Source organism: Pistacia vera, unplaced genomic scaffold (assembly GCF_008641045.1).
Source record: "Pistacia vera cultivar Batoury unplaced genomic scaffold, PisVer_v2 Contig93, whole genome shotgun sequence".
In the NCBI taxonomy this organism is placed as follows: Eukaryota; Viridiplantae; Streptophyta; class Magnoliopsida; order Sapindales; family Anacardiaceae; genus Pistacia; species Pistacia vera.
Genome location: NW_022196812.1, coordinates 846,399 through 869,756, shown reverse-complemented (window position 1 = coordinate 869,756; position 23,358 = coordinate 846,399). Strand labels below are relative to the sequence as shown.

Sequence of the window (23,358 nt, the reverse complement as noted above, 5' to 3'; positions counted from 1 at the left end):
GAGGGCTTTAACTGATATCTTAGAGAATATATGACTTTGAGTTTAAAGCACACAAAATGAGTTAAGACAAATTGTTATTGAAATGGATGTGTGATTTTACAAAGAGAGTCTAGTATTTATAGCCAAATACGGCCTCAATCACCAGTAAAATATATAACTCTAAATTTAATGCTTCATAAGTAAAAGTAGTTGTTAATTAGTGTCCAAGTGGAAAACAGGTACATTACAATTAAGAGTTAAATAATACATTTTTTTTTTTTTTCCCTATAAAAATGTTGTGCTTGATTTTGACATCGTGGGAAATGCTAAGAACTTAGAAGTCACACGTGATATGAGAATATTTAGTTAATAAAGGGGGAGAAACAATGTTTAAAGTGTTTCGGATACTCAAAAGCGAACTCTACGTCCACTGATATTGTATTATGAATAGGGCAAGTTCGCATTAAGCGAGCTGAGTTACAGCTTAGAGAATACAAAGGAGAGAGAGAGAGAGAGTAAGCTATTCTAGAATAAAATTATCTAATCCCGCAAATGAGAGAGAATACCTCTATTATAGTAGGATAAACCAAGGTAATGATTATTAATTCTGCAAGTGGGTGATACCATACAAATCCTTCTCTACATCTCATTGCTCACCTCCCGAATGATTTCCTCGACTTATGTAGGGATTGGACATGTGGACATATCCAACCTTCGCTAGCCTGACACTCACCACTGCACTGACAGGGGCATGCCCCTTACATCATCATGCGACTTGAGTGCGTGTGAACGGTACAGAATTTTCCCAAGTTTTTGATCATCTCATGCTGACAAACTCCGTGCGGTTCTAATTTTTCAGGCATAACAAAAAAATTTCTCAAACAGATTGCATTTTATTTTAATTTTTCACCGTGAAAATTCTCCTTTTTAGATTTAAAAAAAAAGGTTCAATTACAGTTGTTTAATCATTTCCCAATTTATCTTCTTATTTTATTTTTGATTCAAATTAGTCTAAATAGAGATAATTCGTGGTGAAATCCCATTAAAATTATCTCAAACTATTCTCTTTTTTTTAGTTATCAAAAATTCATTTTTGAAGCAAAATGCTGGTTTTAATTACAAAATTAACTTATCTCCAATTTGTTTTCCATGTAAACACTATAGTGAAGTGAACGTCTAAGATCTATTTGACATAATTGTAGTTTCTTAAATTGTCTCAATTAAAAAAACAAAAGAATTTATTTTCCACATAAAATTATGTAAATGCAAAAGAGTCTGCATTCACGTGAATATTTAGAGCTGGGGATATGCTTACCTCTCTTAGAAGTTAACACACCATATCAAAAGTCATCATTTGGATGTTTATGGGTTTAAAATTCCTTTTTCTTTTAAAGCTAATATTTTGATTTAATAAATATTTTAATAGTTGAAGATTCTTCTCCATTATTTTCTGTCAGAAATCTTCTACCGATAATTAATTATTTATAAGTTATTTAAGCATTTATCTCATTGTCAATGAACGTACCCTTTTATCTTAATTTTATTCAACAAAATCTTTATCAAAACCCAAAGATAATGCTGGCATTGATAAGTTTAATGTTGTTAACTCTCCCTATATGTTATAGGAAAGTAGAATTTACTTAGGGCTGTTTGGTTGAAGGCTATCCCCTATTACTGAAGTAATGTCATCTTATATTTACATTACCATATTTGGTTGTCAGGTAAATAAGATTCTGATAACTTCTAAAATTAATAATAATTACTATTGGTTATATAGATGAATATTTGAATATCATATTTTCTTAGGTGTTTATATTATTTAGTAATCTTAGTTTTGTTATATTTTACCCTACATTAAAATTTTTGGATAATAATCCCTTGTTTGAAAATAATAATAAATTATTTATGAACTATGTTTATTCTTATATACAAATTTTTAGGACATAAATACACTTAAACTTAAAAATTACCCAAGATTGGTGGCTAAATCTGGCCACCACCGACTAGCCGACGTCGGAACGGCGCACGCCCGTCAGATTGGCCAGATCCATGGTCGTTATGTCCAAAGATCTTGCCAGAAAGGACCAGATCGGCACACGATCGACCATATCGACCGATCGTGCGCCGTTCAGCCACAACTGCCGATGGTCAGTGGCGGTGGTTGGCGGTTGACAGTAGCTTGGGTGGCTCGGGTCTTGTAATAACTCCTTTATACTAGGATACTCATAGAAATCCATAAAGTAAATACATTTATATCAACAAAATAGATGGGCCCAAAATTTTCTTTTATTACATATAAACATTCTTATTACCATAAGATATCATTTTACAAAAAATATCAAAACAGTGGACAGTGTAGCTATTGCTCCTCGCTTGCCGACGCCAATCCGACCGCGTCCCACCTAAATCCTGTAAACACAAAGAACAACGGGGTGAGCACAAAAATAATCTCAGTAAGTAAATCTTATACTCGTCTATCACCGTAACTCTTTTTTTAATTCTTTCCTTACCACTTCTCGTCTCATTTATTTCTCTTTCTGTTTCTCTCTCCACATAGCTCTCTTTTATTATTTCTATTGTAAATCACGGCCTCATCTTACTAGGCACGACCGGGTGGAGTTCACAAAGCACCAACCCACTCTTCGTGACTGCCGGGTGGAGTTCACAAAGCACCAACCCGCTCTTTGTGTTTTTCTCATTCTCTCTACTCTTAGAGTAGTTCATTCACAAAGTTCTCTACTCTTTCTCAAGCTACTTCTCAATGCACAATATGTATAAGGTGGTTCATGCTTAAAATTTCTTACTTAATGCACTTATGAAATGCACAAATGCAATGTTGCATCAAATAGTCATCTGTACAGGTCACACTCAAGAAGGCATAACTTGAGTTATACACATCGGATTGCTACGATTTTTGTCTCGTTTTAAAGCATAGAGATAGGGCTACACTTTTATGTTTTGGTCTCAACCCAGTTCAATCTGTAAGATGCCAAAAAATTACTCAGAAGGTTACGACTGTGACAGGGCAACCATGGTAACATGTTCTCACTTAGGCATTTCATCAAACAACAATTATGCCTAAACAAACCCTAATTTAATTATCATTCAATTGTTTCCTAAACCATCCAAAATGAGAGAAAAACTCTCTTGTATCACATCCACATAACCCCACGGCACAAACACTCTCACAATACTTCTCCAATTCTTTTAATTTCATCTCAACACTCTCATCACTCAACAATACTTCTCATAATTGAAGTGTATTCAACAACCACAAAGCAATATCATCTCAACTCAATTCTCAATAACATAACATACTTATACATACATAAATCTCTACTCAAAGGATTTCTCAAACTCAACTTGGGTTGGATTTACTTACCTTGTAATGGAGAGATTTCACTAACACCTTTCCTTTCCTTAGATAGCTTGTCTCTTCTCTACACTTTAAACAATAAACCATAAGACTTCAATATACCTATATAAGCAAAACTTCACATCTAAAGCAAGAATCCCTACCTTAGGATGCCTTAGATTAACTTTCTACCCCAAACTACTAAAAAAGCCCTCTAAGATTCTTAATTAAAAGAAGAGTTGAGAGGAAGTGGTGAATGGGAATGGCGGTGGAGAAGAAAAAATGAAGGGTTTTCTAAACCCAAACCCTTATTAACTTACAATTACACATGCCTTCCCATTTTGCCTTGTGCTCTTTCTTAGAAATTCTATCTATGTTCCTTAATCAATTACAATAATGCCCTCATTTTTATTGCATTCTCTATGAAATTCTATCTTTTTTCACTCCCGAATTTTTCAACTAATTTTGAGTGAAAAGACCATTTTACCCCTAGTGAAAGTTTAAGGGATTTTCTTCACATTTTTCTCAAAATAACTTTAACAAAATTCAACTAAGGGTATAAGAACATAAATTAAATTACATACCTCCATGTGGGTGTTACAGGTCTTTTGTTAATTTTTAAACTTTTATTATAGGGGTGTTTTAGCTAAATTTTTAAATATAAAGGGTTAAATTAATCTAAATAATAATATTAAAATAGAAGGGCAATTCAGTAATCTATATAACATATCCACCAATCTATTTCTCCCAACCAAATATATCAATATAACATACCTACCAATTGATTCTAATCTAACCAAACATATTTAATATAATATTCACAGTAATCTTCAAAGTAATTTATCTTTCCCTTAATATAACATTTCAAGTAATAGAAAACGCACCCTAAGAGAGACGAATGAGAGAGGCGTGGTGAAAGACTCAGGGAGAAATTGCAATATTATGTTTATTATAAGTCTACTGACCTACACTGTCATAAATAGGTTTTTAAAAAATTTGAAAATTCTTTTCTGAAGTGTTTGACACATCCTAGGGTCTACAGTCGATGAATTAAATGTAAGGAAATATTTTAGTAGGTGTGTATAAAATGTAGATCTGCCACAAAACAGGTTGTATAAAGTAATCATAAATGCGTTGTAACTAATCAAATTTTCAGAATCCAACTATATAAATTGAACACAAAAAGAAGTATACAAATAGCAACATCCTTGACACTGATTTCTTGATTTAATAGGTGACGACACTAGAACAAACCAAATTCGTATTCAGAGAAAGGCCGTGAAGAATCGCTTATAATCACGGTTACGAGAGGGTGCATGAATCTAGTGTCAAGAAATGTCAATCGTGAATCCAGTGTCAAGAACCGTAAAGAACTGATGATATTCTTTAAACGTGAATATCTATTATCCAATTTTGTATTATGCTTTTAACGGTTTATGACTATTATCGAATTTGTATACAAATTAACTAAAATAATATGTAATTGAATAATATACAAAAAATTAACTATTATATTATATTATTCATTAAATTTTTGTATTACAGCCAATCAAATTATCCCTCAACATATCGTCATTTTCCTCAATCAACCAACAATTAGCTAAAGACATACAACCATAATTTCAAACTAAGAAAGACTGAAATTTTATTGAATATATATTTAAGTTACAAAGAGTAATTATAAATTTGGGAAACTTAGCAATAACTAGAAATGATAAATAATACTAATATTATTAGAAAGCAATAATGTAAACCCATTATCAATTATATGTGTTGGATACCTTATCATATAAAACCCACATCCCCACATTCCCCAGCTGTATCGAACCTTAAACCCTAAACTATGGTAATATAAATATTTGATTTAAATTTGTAATACTAATTAATTTATAACAATCAATTCATTATAAAATGTTGTACTTCAACATATCACTACTTCTGTAAGACTAAGATTACTACCTGAGATGTTGTATGATCCTTATAGAGAAAATGACTTTGAGCTAGTTCAATCCATTTAATGCCATGCATGTCTTGACAAATTCAATTAATTATTTCTTTCTACAGTCAGAGTAGATGCGCACCACCTTAAATAATTAGTTTTCTAAAATCTGAATCCTGCCTTTGAAATTCTTAACTATATATACTTATAATGATACATGACCATTTTAATTATAAGTAAATATCGTGACATTAATGGTTGTATAAATGAAGATTGATAATTATATTCCAATGACTTTGATATTCAGTCATTGAAACTTCAGTATATCACTTGTGATTGTTTATTAAACTAGTACCTATCAAATCTCCATTACGACAGCCGAATGTTGATTGAATTTTGGAGGTTTTCATCATCTACCCTTGACAAATAAAGAAGTTTTAAACACTCTTTGGCTTTTGCGAAAGTATTATGTACTACCCTAGATTATCATTTATCCCGCTAATAAAGTATCCAAACTCACCCTAATAAGGGAATATATAATACTTTTCAATAATCATGTGGGCGTTTAAAACTTCCTCATCTCTCAGGGGGCGTGGAATAAAATCCTCTACATAATAATATTAAAAATAGGTCAAACTAATCAGTCCCTAAGCAATGTGGATCACTCCCTTAAGTCAGCTTAAATCTCTCCTTACTTATCTAGCTAACTATCCTTTATTGTTTAGCCCAGTACATGAAAGATAATTCTAAAATCACACTTTAGCTAATTCGCTTTAGTTATTAATATAATAATCATGACATATATGACCACTAGGTTAGACAATAAATCAAATTTTAGGACATTATAGTCACTTGAGTTACTTAATTGTTTAGAAACTTTGAGAGTTTGAAAATTTGAACTAGAAAGAGTTCTAACTTGCTTACACAAGTGTTCAAGACTTTACTTGATTGTAATTTTTTTTTTTTTTTTGGTAGCTGTGTTGTCTAAGCCAGTTTGCGTGTACCTCAACTAATCCCCAAAGTCTATTGAATACTCTACAAACCCAAAAGACTAGGTAAATCGTAATGTTATTGTGGTAGATAGTTTCAAGGTTTGAACCTAGGAACTCAAAGAATAGAGCAAACTTCTTTTACCGCCACGCCAACCCGTTTGTGTTACTCAAGAATTATGAAACTAGGTTTTCAAGCTCGTTTGTGTTAGTTGAAAGTGGGGGCAAAACAACCTTTTCATACATTTACGTTAGGAAAAAGTAATGAAATAATGTCAACCCAAGACTACTTTTTGACTAATTTTCAACACCTTGGAGATGATCTTTAATGGATACTCTCAAACTTAATAAGCGTCTCATAATTTGTAAAAATCTTAAATTACTTTATGAAATTGACTATCTTTCAAGATAAATAATCATAGTTAGAAAATAATATTCGGGATTACAATTCAATTTTAAATTTTGAGAGGCACTTTATTAAAGCTTGTCAAAATGTTTGAATATTTTTTTTTAAGAAAGTAAATTATTTAGATATCCTTTATAATAATTTTATTCGAGGACAAAATTGTCAAAATGTAAAAAAATTTGGGCTAATTAGAGATTTAGCAAACTTGAAGGGGGATGGATGAGATTTTAGAGTTAATATTAACCTGTATAAATAACCTAGTTCCCGCCCAAACACAACCTTCACTCTCAATCTCAATTCTCAACCATCAATGGAGACTGAATATGTGCCGGTTCACTTGGAATCTCTAGCGGCTTTTCTGATTCGCCACCACTCGGATCAGCTCCGCTCCATTACTCTTTCTCCAGACCCCAAACTCCATTACCCTCTCTACATTGAGTATGTATTTGAAACTAGCTATTATCAGCCCATCTTTTTTTTCTTTGTAATTAACTTAAAATTCTCTCTTTTTCTCTTTAGTTATGCAGAGCTAATGGACGAGGATCCTCCGCTTGCCCACCTCATCTTTTCCAAACCAACTCACTACTTGCGTTTCTTCGATGATGCCGCCGTCTGGGCTCATGTAAGTTCTATTTTTGCAGGTTTATTATTCCACTTTGAATTGATTAAATTGATAAATTGGATGTGCTAAATGAGTTTACTAATGTATTCTTCTTGTATAAATGGACCTAACAACTGAACTTTGAAATTATTGAGCAGCATCACTACCAAATCAGTGGTTCTTGATTCCAGTTGGGTACTGTGGGTCTGGATTATTATTTTAATGACAAAAGACACAAAAATTAAATGTGGGTTTATCTTAATTTGTCAGTATAAGCTTCTTGTACTGAGATATTTGACTTGGGTTTGAGCTCCTGTAAGCTTTTAGTGTAAGTTTATGGTTGATGATTTTGATGTGGGTATTATGTATGAATGTATGTAGAAAATCATATTTGACAAGTTAAAGGTTTCTGAGAAAGGAGTTGAGAAGAAATTCATTCATGTTCGTATCAGCATCGGTGGTTCTCCGCTTGAATGTCCTGGTTTGCTTCTGTTCATGTGCTTGGATTTTTTATTTCTTTCCTTTTGTATTGGCATTTGTTGTTTTTGTTTTGAATGATTGCCTGATAATTGAATTTTAAATGTCATTAGAAACGTTTCTAAGTATTGGACGTGTGAGAGTGAAGCACTATGGAATTCTTCTAACACTTAAGGGGACTGTTATCCGGTCAGGAGCAACCAAAATGTATGAAGGCGAGAGGATATACATGTGCAGGAAATGCAAACACATGTAGGTTTGATCTGTTGAATGCTACCTGCTTATGCATATGCATATACCAATATTTATAAATATAGTTTCATATTTCTCTATTTGATATTCTAGGAGTTTGAAATGCTTGCTGTTTTACCATTATCAATTGTCCAATTTTTTATTGGCTTAATTGTTTGTTATGATGCAATGATCAGAAATAGGATCCAGGGCAAATGACTGAATTTTTGTCACCAACTTAGTTTATTTGTGAATGAATTGGAATCTGTAAGCTTCTTCAGACTTATTTACTTGGAGTAGACCAAGCTTACTAGCTTGTCAATATCTGGCCATAGTGTAGTGATAGGAACATCAACTTTTAATTATGACTTTGACCCAATTATCAAGTGTTATGAGCTTCGTTTAATATGCTTGGTATTCTATTACGAATTTGGTATAAGTTATTATCATCATTTGGAATAAATAATGGTGAATTTTATTAGCTCTTACAAAAAATCTATGTTGTCTTTGCCAATATGTTAAAGGGTAGGGTCATTTCCCAAGCTGGCGACAAAGGACTCAACTTGGCTGAACTAGCACTAGCTAGTGACCTTGTTGACTACAGCGGTCAAGTGGTTGACTTTTATTACTCCCAAAAATGTTCATCTTTAATCGTTGAAGAATCCTTTTGGGCTTTCTAGCTTATGCATGTCATTTGGTCTACAACTAAATATTCTTGCGGTGAATAACTAACCAACTATAACAGTTCTGTATTTCAAAATTTGAGAGATTTTCCAAGTGATAGCTATAAATTCCTGATAATATTCAAGTTTATGTAATATGGGAGGGGAAATGATATTGGGAGACCCTTGGTTGAAAAAGGCGCTCTTAAAAAGGATGAGAGTCTTGAATTATTTGTAATGTGCGAATATCAATATTGTCATGTATTGTTAGAATAATTCTTAAATTTGCTTTTGTTTCTTGCAAATAATATTATAAATTCCGAAAAGAGAGTGCACATGAATAACAGATATTGAAGTACTAGTGGATTAGTTAGCATCCTGTATTAATAGAGTACATCTTTAGCATGCATAGATGTCCTTTAATTTTTATCCAAAAAGAGAGAATTGCCATTTTGATCCATTTTGCTCTGTGTGAAAATGAACAGCTGTCAACCAATATATTGTTTAATCTAGTAGTTTCAACTTAGTATTTCCAAAAGACAAATATCATTGGCTATAAAATTGCCTTAGATCTTCTTCGAGCTATATATAATGAGGATTTGTTTTAAATCATCTGACTATACGATGTATGCTTTATGACAGCCTACTAGGATATTGCTATCAGTAGGTCATCAGTTGAGTTAACAATTATTTTTTGTAGGTTTCCAGTGTATCCTGAGTTGGAAACAAGGAACTCCATACTACTACCATCCAGTTGCCCCTCTCAGGTTGCTTGTCTAACCATGACAGGTTAAGTCTCATAATTTTTTTGCCCTTATTAATTTTTGCCTAATTTGAAGATGAATCAGTTAAAAGCATCCTGATATTGCCGATACATGTATAGTATGTAAGCACCAGCCCCAAGTGTTTGATGATCTCTAAAATTTGTAGCTAAATCCTTTAAAATCATAATCGGCAGTGCATTATGATTGAGACACTTTAAATTTGAAGAATGAATTTGATGATGTTTTCTTATCAAATAAAGTGTTTAATTTTTCTTTTCTAATGAATCTTAAAGTTAATTTACATGCTTTAGGTTTAGGTATATTCTAGTGATATATTCTTTTAGAATTTGATAACTTATCTGTTGTCTCCATTGACAGAAGTCCAAATCTTGTGAAGGGACAACTTTCCAGTATGTAGAAAATACTATAATATGCCACGATTATCAGGAAATCAAAATTCAAGAAAGTACACAAGTTTTGGGTGTTGGGGTCATTCCTCGTTCAATTCTAGTAATTTTGAAGGATGATCTTGTTGACATTGTTAAAGCTGGAGGTATGACTTGCTAGTTTATATGATGCCCAAATTTTCATTTTTCTTTGGGTTTACTTTTTTTTTTTAAATCGTATTCTAATAAAGAGATTTAATATCATTTAAATACTATTCTAGTTTTAATAGATTGGAAATGTAAAATTTTGGTTGATAGCATCTATTTTCCATTCCATATATTATTTTACAGATCAGAGATAAAAATTTAATTGGGAGTTGTAAGTCAAAATCCAGTCTTCAGGATGGGATGGGTCTTTACATATTAAACCAATCTTTTCCATGCAGCCTTGGCTAGAGTGGAGGCCAGTATGGTCACGTTGCTGGGCTAAACTAGCTGCCCACTGGCCAAATCAGCCTTGTGGTTCTTGAACATGGCATCAATTAAGTCACATGGGATTGGTGAATTGCCTTAATAAATAATAGGTTATTGAAGATGGTAAATGAAGATTTTCAATCTTTATAACAGTATAATAAATAAAGATGCGCATTGTTGCATAATTTCAACTTATCTATGAAAAAACAGAAAAGTGGGAAGTATGCTGAAGTAGCCTCAGAGATTTCTCTTCTTGATGGAGGTACAAATGTGTAAAATTGGGAAAAAACTGTAGATTGCCACCTTTAGTGTTTATATTCCACCTTTTCTCTGAGTTGATTAAAAGGGAATGCTGCTGATGTAATGTACATTGAGAATTCCCTAATTTGATTGCAAGTGGAATTTGACATTAAACGGGATAATCATTTTTTGATAAGATAAATATTAATTGGCTTACATGATATTGCCAACTTATGCTTATGGAATGGCAATGAAAGGCTTCTATGATCAAAATGGCTGGTCATATGTAAATTTTTAAGGATTAGAGGACATACGTTATTGTGATGATTAGCAGCATATCAATATGAAGGCTATGTGTTTTACCATGTTATAATCACCCCTTGCCACCATTTCCCTGTCAATGATATTGCTTCTACCAGCATGCTCCAGCGCCATCAACCACACTGCAGGCATGACTTGGTAGTAGTATCACTATTTTGTCACCATCATAAAATTCAGAGCAGACAATCACTACCAAATTACTATAGGAACTGGGATTTTGGAGATATCCATGTGAAACTATGCCATAGTATATACCCAGTATTTGCATTTGAATTAAATCTGGATTTGGATACTGTCAAAGATGCTAAGGCTATCAGCTGCTTGGACCAAATGCTCCTTAGAGCATTAGGTTCATATTTTACATTGTTTGTCCCTGCTTGCTTATTCCATTTCTTTTTTTTTTTTTCTTTTAAATTTTTGTTTTGTTTCTAGAAAAAAGATTCTTAAACAGCAAGCATAGAATTTCTATCTTGGAGGTGCTTCTTTAAACTTAATACTTGCTTTGTATTAATTTGTACCTTCTTTGATGATGGATGGGGTGCAGATGATATCATTGTGACTGGCACTTTGACAGCAAAGTGGTCTCCCGATTTAAAAGATGTACGCTGTGACCTGGATCCTGTATTAATCGCTAATCATGTGAGGTAAAACGTTCAGTTTTCTTAATGGGTACATTTTTAAAAGTACTTGATAATTTTGACTGGGAAATTTCAGAATAAGTTTTCCTAATACAAACAAGGTATTCCAATTTAAAATATCTGTATATATGATGTTGATGATATCATATCAAAGTTAATTTAAAGAGAATTTACATCCAAAAAGTATATTTCAAACCTTTATCAAAACTTTATAATATAAACGAATAGATGATCTAGCCAAGTTGAACTCATGGAAGCCCTAAATCCCAATGACCTGATTTTATGATTATGACATTTCTTGCAAATCAGCTTAATATAGGGCCATTACTTATTAAATCCTCGCAATTATGTCTTCTCCCTGCCTTGACCTTTTTTTGCTAGATTATCCCTCTTGTATTTTGAGTTCTCCAATTTCAATTAAGTCACTCTTATTGTTGCATGCTTTGGCCTTTATGGTGAATGTCAAAAAATATTATTTCAATCTGATTTTACCCAGTTGCTGCTGTTATGCAACGGAAACATAAACTCTAACGCTAGCTTATTGAATATAATAATAACAAGTAGTAAAGCATAAATAAATTGCCAAAATTAAATGCAAAAATAAAGAATACCAGGAATTAACGAGGTTCGGTATTAAAACCTACATCCTCGGGCGCTGCAAAAGAAAACTCCACTATCTCCAAACAATATTACAAACTTTTGGGCAATACAATAAATACCCAAAACAAAGGGGAGATACAACAAAACTTGCAAACTAAAGGGTCCTTAAAGAAAGAACCCCAAACAAAAGAAGTATAATGAAATTACATCTTGGGATGCCTAATAACAATGATTTGGGTCCTTATATATAGGCCCCAAAAGTTTCCCACTTTTCATTCATTTTCAATGTGGGACAAACTAACTTTTTGGCCTATTACATATAAGTCCTTAAACCTTTTTCCATTATCACTTCTACCCCCATGTGATTTGCTAAATGAGCCATTTTTCTAACAGCTGCCACCTATAACACCTTTTAGATGCGTTTGTTTTTTGTTCTTTCTAATTTTGATATGGTCACTCAAGACTGAGTTATGGATATGCCCAATAGATATGTATCCAATGATGGGCTTGATGTATCTTCATTGCATTTTGTGTAAACATGTACCTAGACTGGCACAAGAAAAAACGTGTGTCTACCGGAACCTGCTTTACAATATGACTAGCTGAGATTATAATTAAATTACATCGTTAAATTGTAGTCCTTTTTATTTTTCTTAAATTACATGCATTTCATTTTTAGGAGAACTCATGAGCTGAAATCAGACATTGATATCCCCGATGATGTTATCAAGCAATTCAAGCAGTTCTGGACAGAATTTAAAGATACCCCACTGAAAGGTAATAACTATTGATTATTACTTTCCTATTGTGAAATTAATAGAAACCTTAAGATGATTTATGAGGGTTGTCTAGTGGATTTCTTGTTGAGAAAGATTGACTTATATGAGCCATCTAATGGATCTTTTGTTGAGAGGATAATTTAGATGCTTTCTCTCTGTAAAGTATTACATAGGGATCTATTGTTCTTGTAAAACTTAAAATGTACTTCATTTTCACTAGGGAGAAACGCTCTTCTGCGAGGCATTTGCCCACAAATATTTGGACTCTTCACTGTGAAGCTGGCAGGTACATTTTCTTCCCTTGTCATGCATCTTTTACATACTTTTTACGATTTATTATGGCCTAATTTTAGATTAATAAAGGTTCTCATGATCTGTTCAAAGTTGTTCTATTTTTTGAGAACAATAATGGAAACCCTAAACTCATACCTGCTATTAACTATTAGACTACTAGATATGTGTGTGTAAGCTTTCAAAAGTCTTGATAGAAAGTTAGAAACCGTAGATGTCAATTTGTCATTTTATGTCATCAAAATTTGAAATGATGTTTTTCTTCTTTTTCTTTAACTTTAGCATCTTTCTTTGCTCTAACTTCGTATGCCCACTTAATTTTTTTTTTTCTTCTATATAGTTGCATTAACACTAATTGGAGGTGTGCAACATGTTGATGCTTCTGGGACAAAGGTTCGGGGAGAGTCTCACTTGCTTCTTGTTGGTGATCCAGGTAATTTGTACTCACCCATATATAGGTACAACTTCCTAACCTAGTAATAAATTCTACATCATGATAGGCTTTAATTTTATAACAATTCTAAGGACCTACAGTTGGTAGCAAAAACGAATTGTTTCTCAGTTACTATTGAACAAATGTTTATTAAGTTTATCACTTAACATAAAAGCTTAAGTTTATAGGTAAGATCCTAGCAATAGTATTTAAGGTCTAACATTGCCCTTTTTATGTGAACTTGTATGTTTACCATACCATAACCACAAATGCAATCATAATCACAAACACAACTTATTATACTTATAACTAATATGATCAGGGGATTTACCATTAGACCATTCGGTCAACTTGGCTCTAACACCATGTTAAGTTACCTTTTGATTTAAAAACTTAAGTTATCAGTTAAGGACTCAACTATAATAATTAAGCTAATAACCATTACCCACCATCGTTTATGTGAACTTTGCCCTTTTAAGGTCTAACATTGCCCTTTTTATGTGAACTTGTATGTTTACCATACCATAACCACAAATGCAATCATAATCACAAACACAACTTATTATACTTATAACTAATATGATCAGGGGATTTACCATTAGACCATTCGGTCAACTTGACTCTAACACCATGTTAAGTTACCTTTTGATTTAAAAACTTAAGTTATCAGTTAAGGACTCAACTATAATAATTAAGCTAATAACCATTACCCACCATCGTTTATGTGAACTTTGCCCTTTTAAGGTCTAACATTGCCCTTTTTATGTGAACTTGTATGTTTACCATACCATAACCACAAATGCAATCATAATCACAAACACAACTTATTATACTTATAACTAATATGATCAGGGGACTTACCATTAGACCATTGGTCAACTTGGCTCTAACACCATGTTAAGTTACCTTTTGATTTAAAAACTTAAGTTATCAGGTAAGGACTCAGCTATAATAGTTAAGCTAATAACCATTACCCACCATCGTTTATGGTGCAATACATAATTGCATTAAAATAATTAGTACCTTGCAAAAATCTAGCTAGGAATCGATTTTGCACTATTTAGTGCAATTTAATGTTTTTATTCAATCCAAAAACTTTCTTTGAGATTTCTAGAATTGGTTATTGTTTGGTGTGATTTATGTCTAAATTGGAAATACTAAACATCATTCTCACTAAAATAAGTATTGCTAGCTTTTTCTTGTATTGCCCATGATTTTTCCCTCTAAAAGTGTATATGTGTGTGTGTGTGTGTGTGAATAATCCTTGTTAAATTGGGATAATTGTATTGAAGACAACATGTATATAATATAGGTACTGGAAAGTCTCAGTTCCTGAAATTTGCAGCAAAGTTAAGCAACCGATCAGTTATCACTACTGGGTTGGGAAGCACTAGTGCTGGATTGACTGTTACTGCTGTAAAAGATGGAGGTAACTTTTTATAACACTTCACGGTTAATCAATATGTTAGAACCTCATGAATATTACTAAAATGTTCTCAACCGATTTCATCTTCATGTTCTTCACCGATTTCATCTTCATGTTCTTCTTTCACATATCAGTGTTATTTCTGCGAAGAAGATAAATTATTGGTTTAATTGACGCTCCTAGAATATCTAGCACAAATGCTACTTCTGGCTGTATCAGATGTTGTCTTTGTCATGATTACGTCCTCCAAGTTTTTCCATTAATAGTACATTGTTTACATATAATGCATTTGGGGGAACAATCCTTTTGTCTTCTGAATTTAATATAGTAAAATTGAAGAGATGATGATTGAAAGCAGAAATTTGGTATAAACCAATTTTAATGGAGTACTCACTGGTATCCAGTTCTTAGCTCTCCCAGTAAGTTTCACCACCCGTGTGTTTGGTCATGTTAATGTATATGATGGAAATGCCTTTATTTTTATAACGCCAATCATAAAATTTTCTTTAAAGTGTTATCTTATGTCTTCTCAAAATCGACAGAAATCACGTTGAGGTGCATTCTATTCTTAGTCAAAATCCAAAGTAGAAATAAAGAATCCATAGTTGAACTTCCTGTCTTAAAACCAAATTGGTTTCATAATATTATTTTATCATTTTTTAACTTATGCTTGATCACACTTTCCCACATGAATTTGGATAACGTTTTTTCATATAGACAAGAATATAAGGTGCTTTTTCCTAGGTTGACAAGGCATCTTTTCATCTTTCAAAATCTTTTTGCACAAATTGTCAACACTACTATCCAAACTTCACCTAGCCATTCCTGAACCTCATAAAGAATACAGTCTATCTGGTCCAGTACTTTTTCCTATTTTCATCTTCCTCAAAATCTTATTCACTTTTAATCTCTTGGACATCCATCTTTAACCATATTTGCTTATTAAATTATGGGAATGTACGTTATTTATCTTTAGATATGTTAATATGAGGCTTGACTTCTATGGAATGCCCTAGTTGACCATTACCAACTCTCATTGCACTAGTATTTGATGTAACTTTTTGCTAGTAGTGGATTGTATTTACTATTCATGTTGTAAGATATGACTATGGCCTAATGTGTAATACCCAAACCCAATTGAATAGATTTAATCCACTTTAGGCCTAGCCTACATAGATTTGCTCGTGGACTTCCACAAGCGTTATTCACCTGAAACGTGTCTAATTAGTTGAGAGGACCTAAATTGATCTAACATTTGATTCATTAGTGATGTAAGAGGTGATAGACTCCCCACCTTATAGACCTTTTGTTGTCATGATGTCATCAATTCACACCATCAGGTCACGGGCTTTGCTCTTATACTACTTGTTATAGCTTGGCCCAATTGAGTTAATATTGTTTACTTTGAGCCTAACCCTCAGAGATTTGCTTTTGGGTTTCATACAAACGTTCTTTACTCGAAATATGTTTAATTAGTTTAGGGTACCGAAAATAACTCAAGCTCTCATTTACTAGCAATGTGGGATAGGACATTTTGTGACTGTTAACCTACATTACTACTCATCCTTTAAATGAGTCTAAGGCCAAATGTGTGACAACGTAATACTTAGGCATGATGCACTTCTTACCGATCAACAAGTTGTATTTTTTAATTCAATTCTACAAGCTTCAACGTTTTTTAGTCTTTGGTATTTCTTACATCTTCTCCCTTTGTTTTGATAAAGCTTACAATAAAATAAAAAATGAAATTGAGTTAATTTAGTGTGGAATATTGTGTTGGATGCTCCTTTCTCAATTAGATATCTTCTAGGCATTTAGCTTTGTATAATATCTCATATTATTCATTTGAGGATTATTACTTGAATTGGATTATACACATTTTGGAAATTATCTATTTTGTCTAAGTGGAGAATCTAACCATTTTATGAAATCATTAGGAGAATGGATGTTAGAAGCCGGAGCCCTAGTTTTGGCTGATGGAGGTCTTTGCTGCATTGACGAATTTGATAGGTAGTCCCTTTTGAATGACTGCATAAAACAACTCTTGATTAGCTTTTATTTATGCTGTATTTATCCAGGACCTTCCAAACTAATTTTTTGTTGCCTTATTTTTGAACCAATAATGGTAAATAATTTGGACTGTATACACAATAGAGTTTCTTTCTTTCTTTCTTCTTCTTTTCTTTCAAAAGCCAGGAAATCGTGCTTTTGCTTATTTAATGATATTATTTTACATAAATATGTTCACCACTGTATATGGATAAGGATTTCATTTCAAACCATTTCTGTGAATTATTTTATATTGTCATGACTCCATACTTCTTATGGAACAGAGATGAATTTTGTTGAACAATCAGTTTTGGAGAGTTAATGAAAATGTGTTCTCATTTTGCATCAATCATGGAGATTATTCTTCTGAGTTAACATGAACAATTGTTCATAGAAACCAGAAATTCCAATTCTTTTGAGTTAAAACTGCTCCTTTTTTTTTGGGCTGTCCTTTTGAAGGAGTCACGCTGGTATTGTTCCCACCATATTAAAATGGTTGGTTCTAATTGACCAATTCACCACCCAATACAGATCAGCGGTTATTCAATACTGTTATGCAAAAATATACTTTGAACTAGTCATAGTAAAATGGAATGATTGAAGTCTTAGCTTGTTGTTTAGGATTATATTGTTTTCCCAACTATGCTTATGATGAGCAACGGTTATGGATATGCAATTGTGCATGCATGGGAGGAGATTTTTTGTTTTTTTTTTTTTTTTGCTAGTTACCAGTGAGTCTGTACAAATCATTTGAAGCTTGATAGACATCTTTGGTTCATCAAGGTTTTCCTGTATGATTTTCAGGTGGCTGTGGGTTCCAATTTGTTCAATCTAATAGTATTTTAATATGTCACTCGAAATTAGGAAGCGAATGATCCGAAGAAAGCCTTGTGGTTGGCAAGCATTAGTTTTTGGAGGTCAAGTGCATGGATATTTTTTTTGGTGGTAACTATTATATTTTGAAGTGTGAAAATTCCATGTCGAGTAAATAATCACGTAAAAAATGATGTTGTAACCTGAAGTCTTTTGCTTCTGATATTTTTTGTTGCTTTTGATATCAGATATACATATTGTTTTCCAGTTGGGGGAAGTTTTACTTCTTAATTCCTTCTTGGGATAAAAGTTTTTTGAACTTTGATGTGTGCTTATGCTTCTCACCGATAGAGATACGAGATTTAGCTTGAAACTCATTTTTTGACACAGTTATTTTAATCATTAGAGTTATGCCAGATTTGCAAAGCTTTAAACTGGGATCAAGGCCACTCTTGGTTGTCTTGTTTCTTAGTGCTTGAAATGAAACTAACCTTGGCTTTATCACCATGTCTTTCTATGTTCCTTCTTTAATCAGCATGAGGGAACATGACAGAGCGACAATACATGAGGCAATGGAGCAGCAGACTATCAGTGTTGCCAAGGTAGATTAGTTTCTTCAATAATGGGTTGCAAATAAAATTATAAAATTGATGTGGCTTTGTGATCAACATCCTTTTATCACATATTACTACCTCGTGTTGGCATTTAAGCTTGGAAAATCACTTTTGTTTATTTTTACATGGAAAATCATCACTCAGGAGGTCAAGCATGTGTCATGTTTTAGCTCCTACTTTATTAGCAACTATGGATGGTTTCATTCCACGATTTCACCATCAAGCCTACATTGAGAGACAGCAGGACCATATATGAGAAAATGACTAGACACGGAACCACTGCTCTTCAACCCAGAAAGAAGGAAAAAGAGTGTATCATCTGAATACAGCTTTTTGAATGGTGTCCTTTTGTTTTGTTACATAGCCTTGTTTGGTATGGAATATATATTTTTGGGCAATTTGAACTATTTAACATAATCGATTGAAGTCATCTAAATATGTCAGTCATGCCATACTTTGTACCATGTAGAATGAGTAGGTTGGTTGTCATCTGTTGCTACATTATACATAAACATAAGAAAAGATTGAAATGTGCAAGCAAAGGAAAACTGAAAAGAAGGAAAGAAGAAAAAGCAGAACAAAAGCTTTTCATGAATAACCGTAATTTATGTTGATGTCATGTTTAGTGTAAATTCATCCAAGGTGTTAATTTACCACTAAAACCAAGTTTAGGCTGGTGGATAATGGGCCCACTATAGTATTTATTAAGCTCTAACAAAAGGAACTGAACTTTATGGATTTAATTCAACTTTTGCTCTTTAATATCCCTTTTTGATGAATATATAAGAAAAGACTGTTGCATCTTCATATAGCGATAGTCTCCTCTATATTAAAATATAATTGTGTTGTTTTTTGGCGTATTTGTTATGTTTCAATGTATTATAATCTATAATATTTCTCTGCCTAATTAGCTTGGACAAAAGTTCACTGTTTATCTTATGTGTTTTATTACTTTTTCCACTTTATTTAAGATTCTTTGAGAATAAAATTAATTTGTTTATATCATGATCAATTTGGCTCCAAGTTTAAGCATGGCCACTGAATATTTGTGTGTTTCTGTTTTCCAGGCTGGCCTTGTGACCACTCTAAGTACTAGGACCATTGTCTTCGGTGCAACAAATCCTAAAGGGCATTATGATCCTGATCAACGTATCCATTTCATTCTGAATATTTGACATAATGGTTCAAATTATAATTTGTTGGTTGTGCCTGTTATCTTTCTCATAATACTTTTGAGGACTACAAGGTTTTAGTCTTGTATGAGCCTTCAGCTAACTTATTTCTTACATAATTTGTATTGTAGCCTTTTTAACCGAGTCTAACTCTCTTTGTGAATACAGTACTTTGTTCCATTATTGAGCAGATCTGACTTATTTCTTACATGTTAATGGATTGTAACATTCTTAACCCAGTCTAGCGCTCTCTGTCAATACAACACTCTCTGGTCCCTTATTGAGCAGATTTGACATAGTCCTTGTCCTTCTTGACACGAAGAATCCTGAGTGGGATGCAGTTGTATCATCTCACATTCTTGCCGAGGTAATATTCACCTAATATTATGTATGTTTAACCTGAAGAGTAAATCCAATTATTGGTTGGCTTGTGACTGATTGCAGGGAGAACCAGGTAAAGGAAATCATGATGAAAATATAGAAAATATCTGGCCACTTTCAATGCTGCGCAGGTAAGTCATTCCTTTAACAGAGAATGACATGTAATTTATTGTCCAATCTGAGCAGATCCATGAGGTCTCTTAAGTATCAGACCTTTTAAAATATATGAAACTACATTTTCACTAATTTCACTTATATCATTTGGTGTTTTTCAATTTCTGTGGCTAATGACTGGAATATGACAGCAAAAATGGTGCTTTGCACTCAGATTTTAGTGGTATAGATATGGGGAGACTATAATGTACATATGCTGTATAATGTGTTTGGAGTATCACGGTGTATATATGTTAAGCATTGTACTATTTTTGCACCTGAAACTGTTGTAGCACCTATCAATCTAGAGGGCATTATATTATTTATATATAGTCTTCTCCCGTGGCCGATTATATTTTTTTACCTTAACACTTCTCCTAAACTCATTCATGCATGAGTCCGCTCTTAAAGACAAGAGTTGATAGAAGTTCGTGAAATATAATCTTTAATTGAACTCATTTGATGGAAAAAGGAAAAATTCATGAACTCTTATCAACTTTCCTGTCTTCTATAATAAATTGTGGCACATTATCTCTTTGATAATTTCTTATCTTTTCTCCTGTTGAAATTTATTGACAACCAATGTTAAATTGTGAACATAACAACTTTTCTTTGTTATCTCTTTATCTTTTAGTCAGATATGTGGAGAGTTTTTTTTTTTTTTTTTCCCCTGTCTATCATTGTTTATCTTTCATAATTCCTATTTATGTTAGATGTGCATATTCTGATCAATCTTTTCCTCTCTTTTTCTTTACCCTTGTGTCAATCCTTTTTGTTTTTCAGTGAATTGGTTCACTGTTTTGGGATTAATCTAAGGTTATTTTCTTATTTTGGCTAAGGTAGGATAGGTGCATATTTGATTATTAATAATGTGTAAATTTGTAAACTTTGTTTTCTGCCGCTTGGCTTATAGATGTCATCCTTGAACATGTGATTACTTTGAAGCTGTAATAACTCTTTCAGAGATGGCTAGCATCTTAAGCCTCTGCAATTTTTTGCAGGTACATTCACTTCGTAAAAGGATACTTCAAACCAATCCTTATGAAGGAAGCTGAAAAAGTTATTTCAAGCTATTACCAACTTCAAAGAAGATCTGCAACTCAAAATGCAGGTTCTTCAGTAAATCCCTTTCGCTAAATGACACAATTATCAATATATCATTTTTGTATTTTCTTTGATCATATTTCCAACAATACAGCTAGGACAACTGTGCGAATGCTGGAAAGTTTGATACGCCTGGCCCAAGGTATGTTACCCTCTGTTTTGCTCCTTCATCTATTGTGGACTCCATTTCTTCCAATTGGAATTGTTATTCTCTCAATGTTGCAGCTCATGCAAGGCTTATGTTCAGAAATGAGGTTACTCAATTAGATGCCATAACTGCAATTTTATGCATTGAATCTTCGATGACTACCTCAGCTATTGTGGACAGTGTAGGGAACGCCTTACACTCTAATTTCACAGAAAACCCCGATCAGGAATGTATCCTTGTTGGATAGATTTTATCATCTTCTTATATTTTACTCCAGTATAGATTAAACTTATCTAGGTAGTTAATAAAAACTTAATATTATAAGGGGACACATAGGGCTACACACTGATAAATATTAATTATGTGCCCCGGAGCTCAAAACATCAAAGAACCCAAGTTAGGATAGGATCCAAGTTCATCCTTCCTATTATTTTTCACATCTGAATGTCTGCATATTGCACAATAATGTTGTTCATACGTTGTAAGACAACATATGTTTGGTTGGGGTGTACCCAATGCGATTTAGCATGAAGTTAGTTCATATCTGTTGAATAAGACCAGCTTAATACCAGTGACTTGTATCTTTTTAATGGCACGCGATTGTTTGTTCAAAACTCTGCTTCATTAGATTCATGCCCCAGAACTAGTTACTGATCCTCGTAGGTTGTATCGATGATACATTGTTTAAGTATTGTTACTGAACCAAATGTTTTTGTTCCCATTTGACTCAATATTTCATTTCTGCTTCGTATAATACTTTGAAGTGTGCATAATTAAATCTCTCTTCCTGTTACATAAATGATTCTTGAATACTTGACTCAAAATACCATAGATGCCAAGCAAGAAAGGATAATTCTTGAAAAGCTGAGATCAATTGAAGAATTTACTGACATTACCGATATGGAAGAATTGTGACGATGAAATTGTATGGAGATGAGAACATTATGGTTGGCAAAGTTGTATCCACAGTAGCCCTACGATGTTAAGTAATGTATAAAAAACATTTTGTTGTTCTAGTAAGTTTATTTCAATTGGTACTTCTGTTTCTTTCCTATAATAAGTGCATGGGATTGGATGACTGTTTCATTGAAGTAATTAGTGGTGCAATCAACTGTCCTGTGGTTTTGCCTCGGATTTCTTTCTTCTTTTCTCCTAATCTTCCTCTCCAACGTTTTATAGGCAATTTATAGATTACTGTTTTTCGCTAAAAAGCTTCTCGGTTTATTAAGCTTTCAACAAAAGATTATGGAGGTTGTAATCAACTGATGCAGGACTTTCTTGAGTCTCTTGACCTTCTCGTAGATTCCAATCATTTAATCGGATTGCTATTTGCTAGTTTGCTGATGTGGGCTAAAGAGTAGTGATCTCTGTTTGCAAACAAGACTTTGATTTGTCTAACCAATTGTAAAGCTTCAAATTCAATGTTTTAATAACCAATCTAGGGTGAAACTCAACAAAGTTACCGAGTCCCAGTTGATCAGTTTAATTGGTCTCTGTTTTAAAAACCGGTCGGATCGGGACTCAGCAACTTATTCAGTTCGGTTTAGGTTTTAGGGGAGTTTTTGTAATATTTTAAAATTATAAGGGTTAATTGTGATTTTATAAGGGTGTTTTGGAGATATGTCAAAAGTTTAGGGATTAATTGTTAATTTTTTGGGGTATTTTTGAAATAAATAAAAATTTTAAGGACTAATTTGAACTTTTTTAGGGGAATTTTTGTAATATATTAAATTTAAGGGATTAATATGTATTTTTTAAAAATAAAATTGTCGCTGACATCATCGGTCCAATTGGTTGAACCGGTTGACCTGTGACCCGGGCAGCAAAACGAGTTGGCCTCTGGTCTGGGTTTTAAAACAATGTAATCGATTTGACCAGTTGGTCAAACTGGGTGTCAAAACCAAGGTTTTAAAACTCGACTTGACCCGACTAG

General features: G+C 33.0%; 1 protein-coding gene across 3 annotated transcripts; it reads left to right on the top strand.

Moving 5' to 3' along the window:
* The first annotated feature begins 6,896 nt into the window (after positions 1–6,896).
* Positions 6,897–22,532, top strand: LOC116120385 (probable DNA helicase MCM9). 3 transcript variants are annotated; one of them, XR_004126532.1, is made up of 20 exons: positions 6,897–7,106; positions 7,188–7,290; positions 7,651–7,750; positions 7,860–7,998; positions 9,340–9,406; positions 9,782–9,956; positions 11,369–11,468; positions 12,742–12,839; positions 13,062–13,127; positions 13,473–13,565; positions 14,878–14,994; positions 16,929–17,001; positions 18,389–18,455; positions 19,535–19,616; positions 19,885–20,006; positions 20,084–20,151; positions 21,175–21,284; positions 21,372–21,419; positions 21,525–21,655; positions 22,258–22,532. XR_004126532.1 is itself a non-coding variant. In XM_031406336.1 (20 exons), exons 1-20 carry the CDS (start codon positions 6,979–6,981, stop codon positions 22,338–22,340), a joined length of 1,992 nt encoding a protein of 663 aa, XP_031262196.1. In that variant the 5' UTR covers positions 6,897–6,978; the 3' UTR covers positions 22,341–22,532. The 3 variants fall into 3 exon arrangements, 2 of the variants coding, with proteins under 2 accessions (XP_031262196.1, XP_031262197.1); XM_031406336.1 differs by having other exon boundaries at positions 21,503–21,655; XM_031406337.1 differs by lacking the exons at positions 21,175–21,284; positions 21,372–21,419; positions 21,525–21,655; positions 22,258–22,532 and adding an exon at positions 20,210–21,029 and having other exon boundaries at positions 20,084–20,178.
* Positions 22,533–23,358: the final 826 nt, after the last annotated feature.

What these genes read in the sequence shown, in the direction of transcription:
- LOC116120385 (XM_031406336.1), top strand. Translation starts at nt 6,979, where the DNA reads ATGGAGACTGAATATGTGCCGGTTCACTTGGAATCTCTAGCGGCTTTT. An exon ending in CATTACCCTCTCTACATTGA is followed by an intron (nt 7,107 to 7,187) that starts GTATGTATTTGA and finishes TTTTCTCTTTAG; the next exon opens with TTATGCAGAGCTAATGGACG. An exon ending in TACTGCTGTAAAAGATGGAG is followed by an intron (nt 14,995 to 16,928) that starts GTAACTTTTTAT and finishes TGAAATCATTAG; the next exon opens with GAGAATGGATGTTAGAAGCC.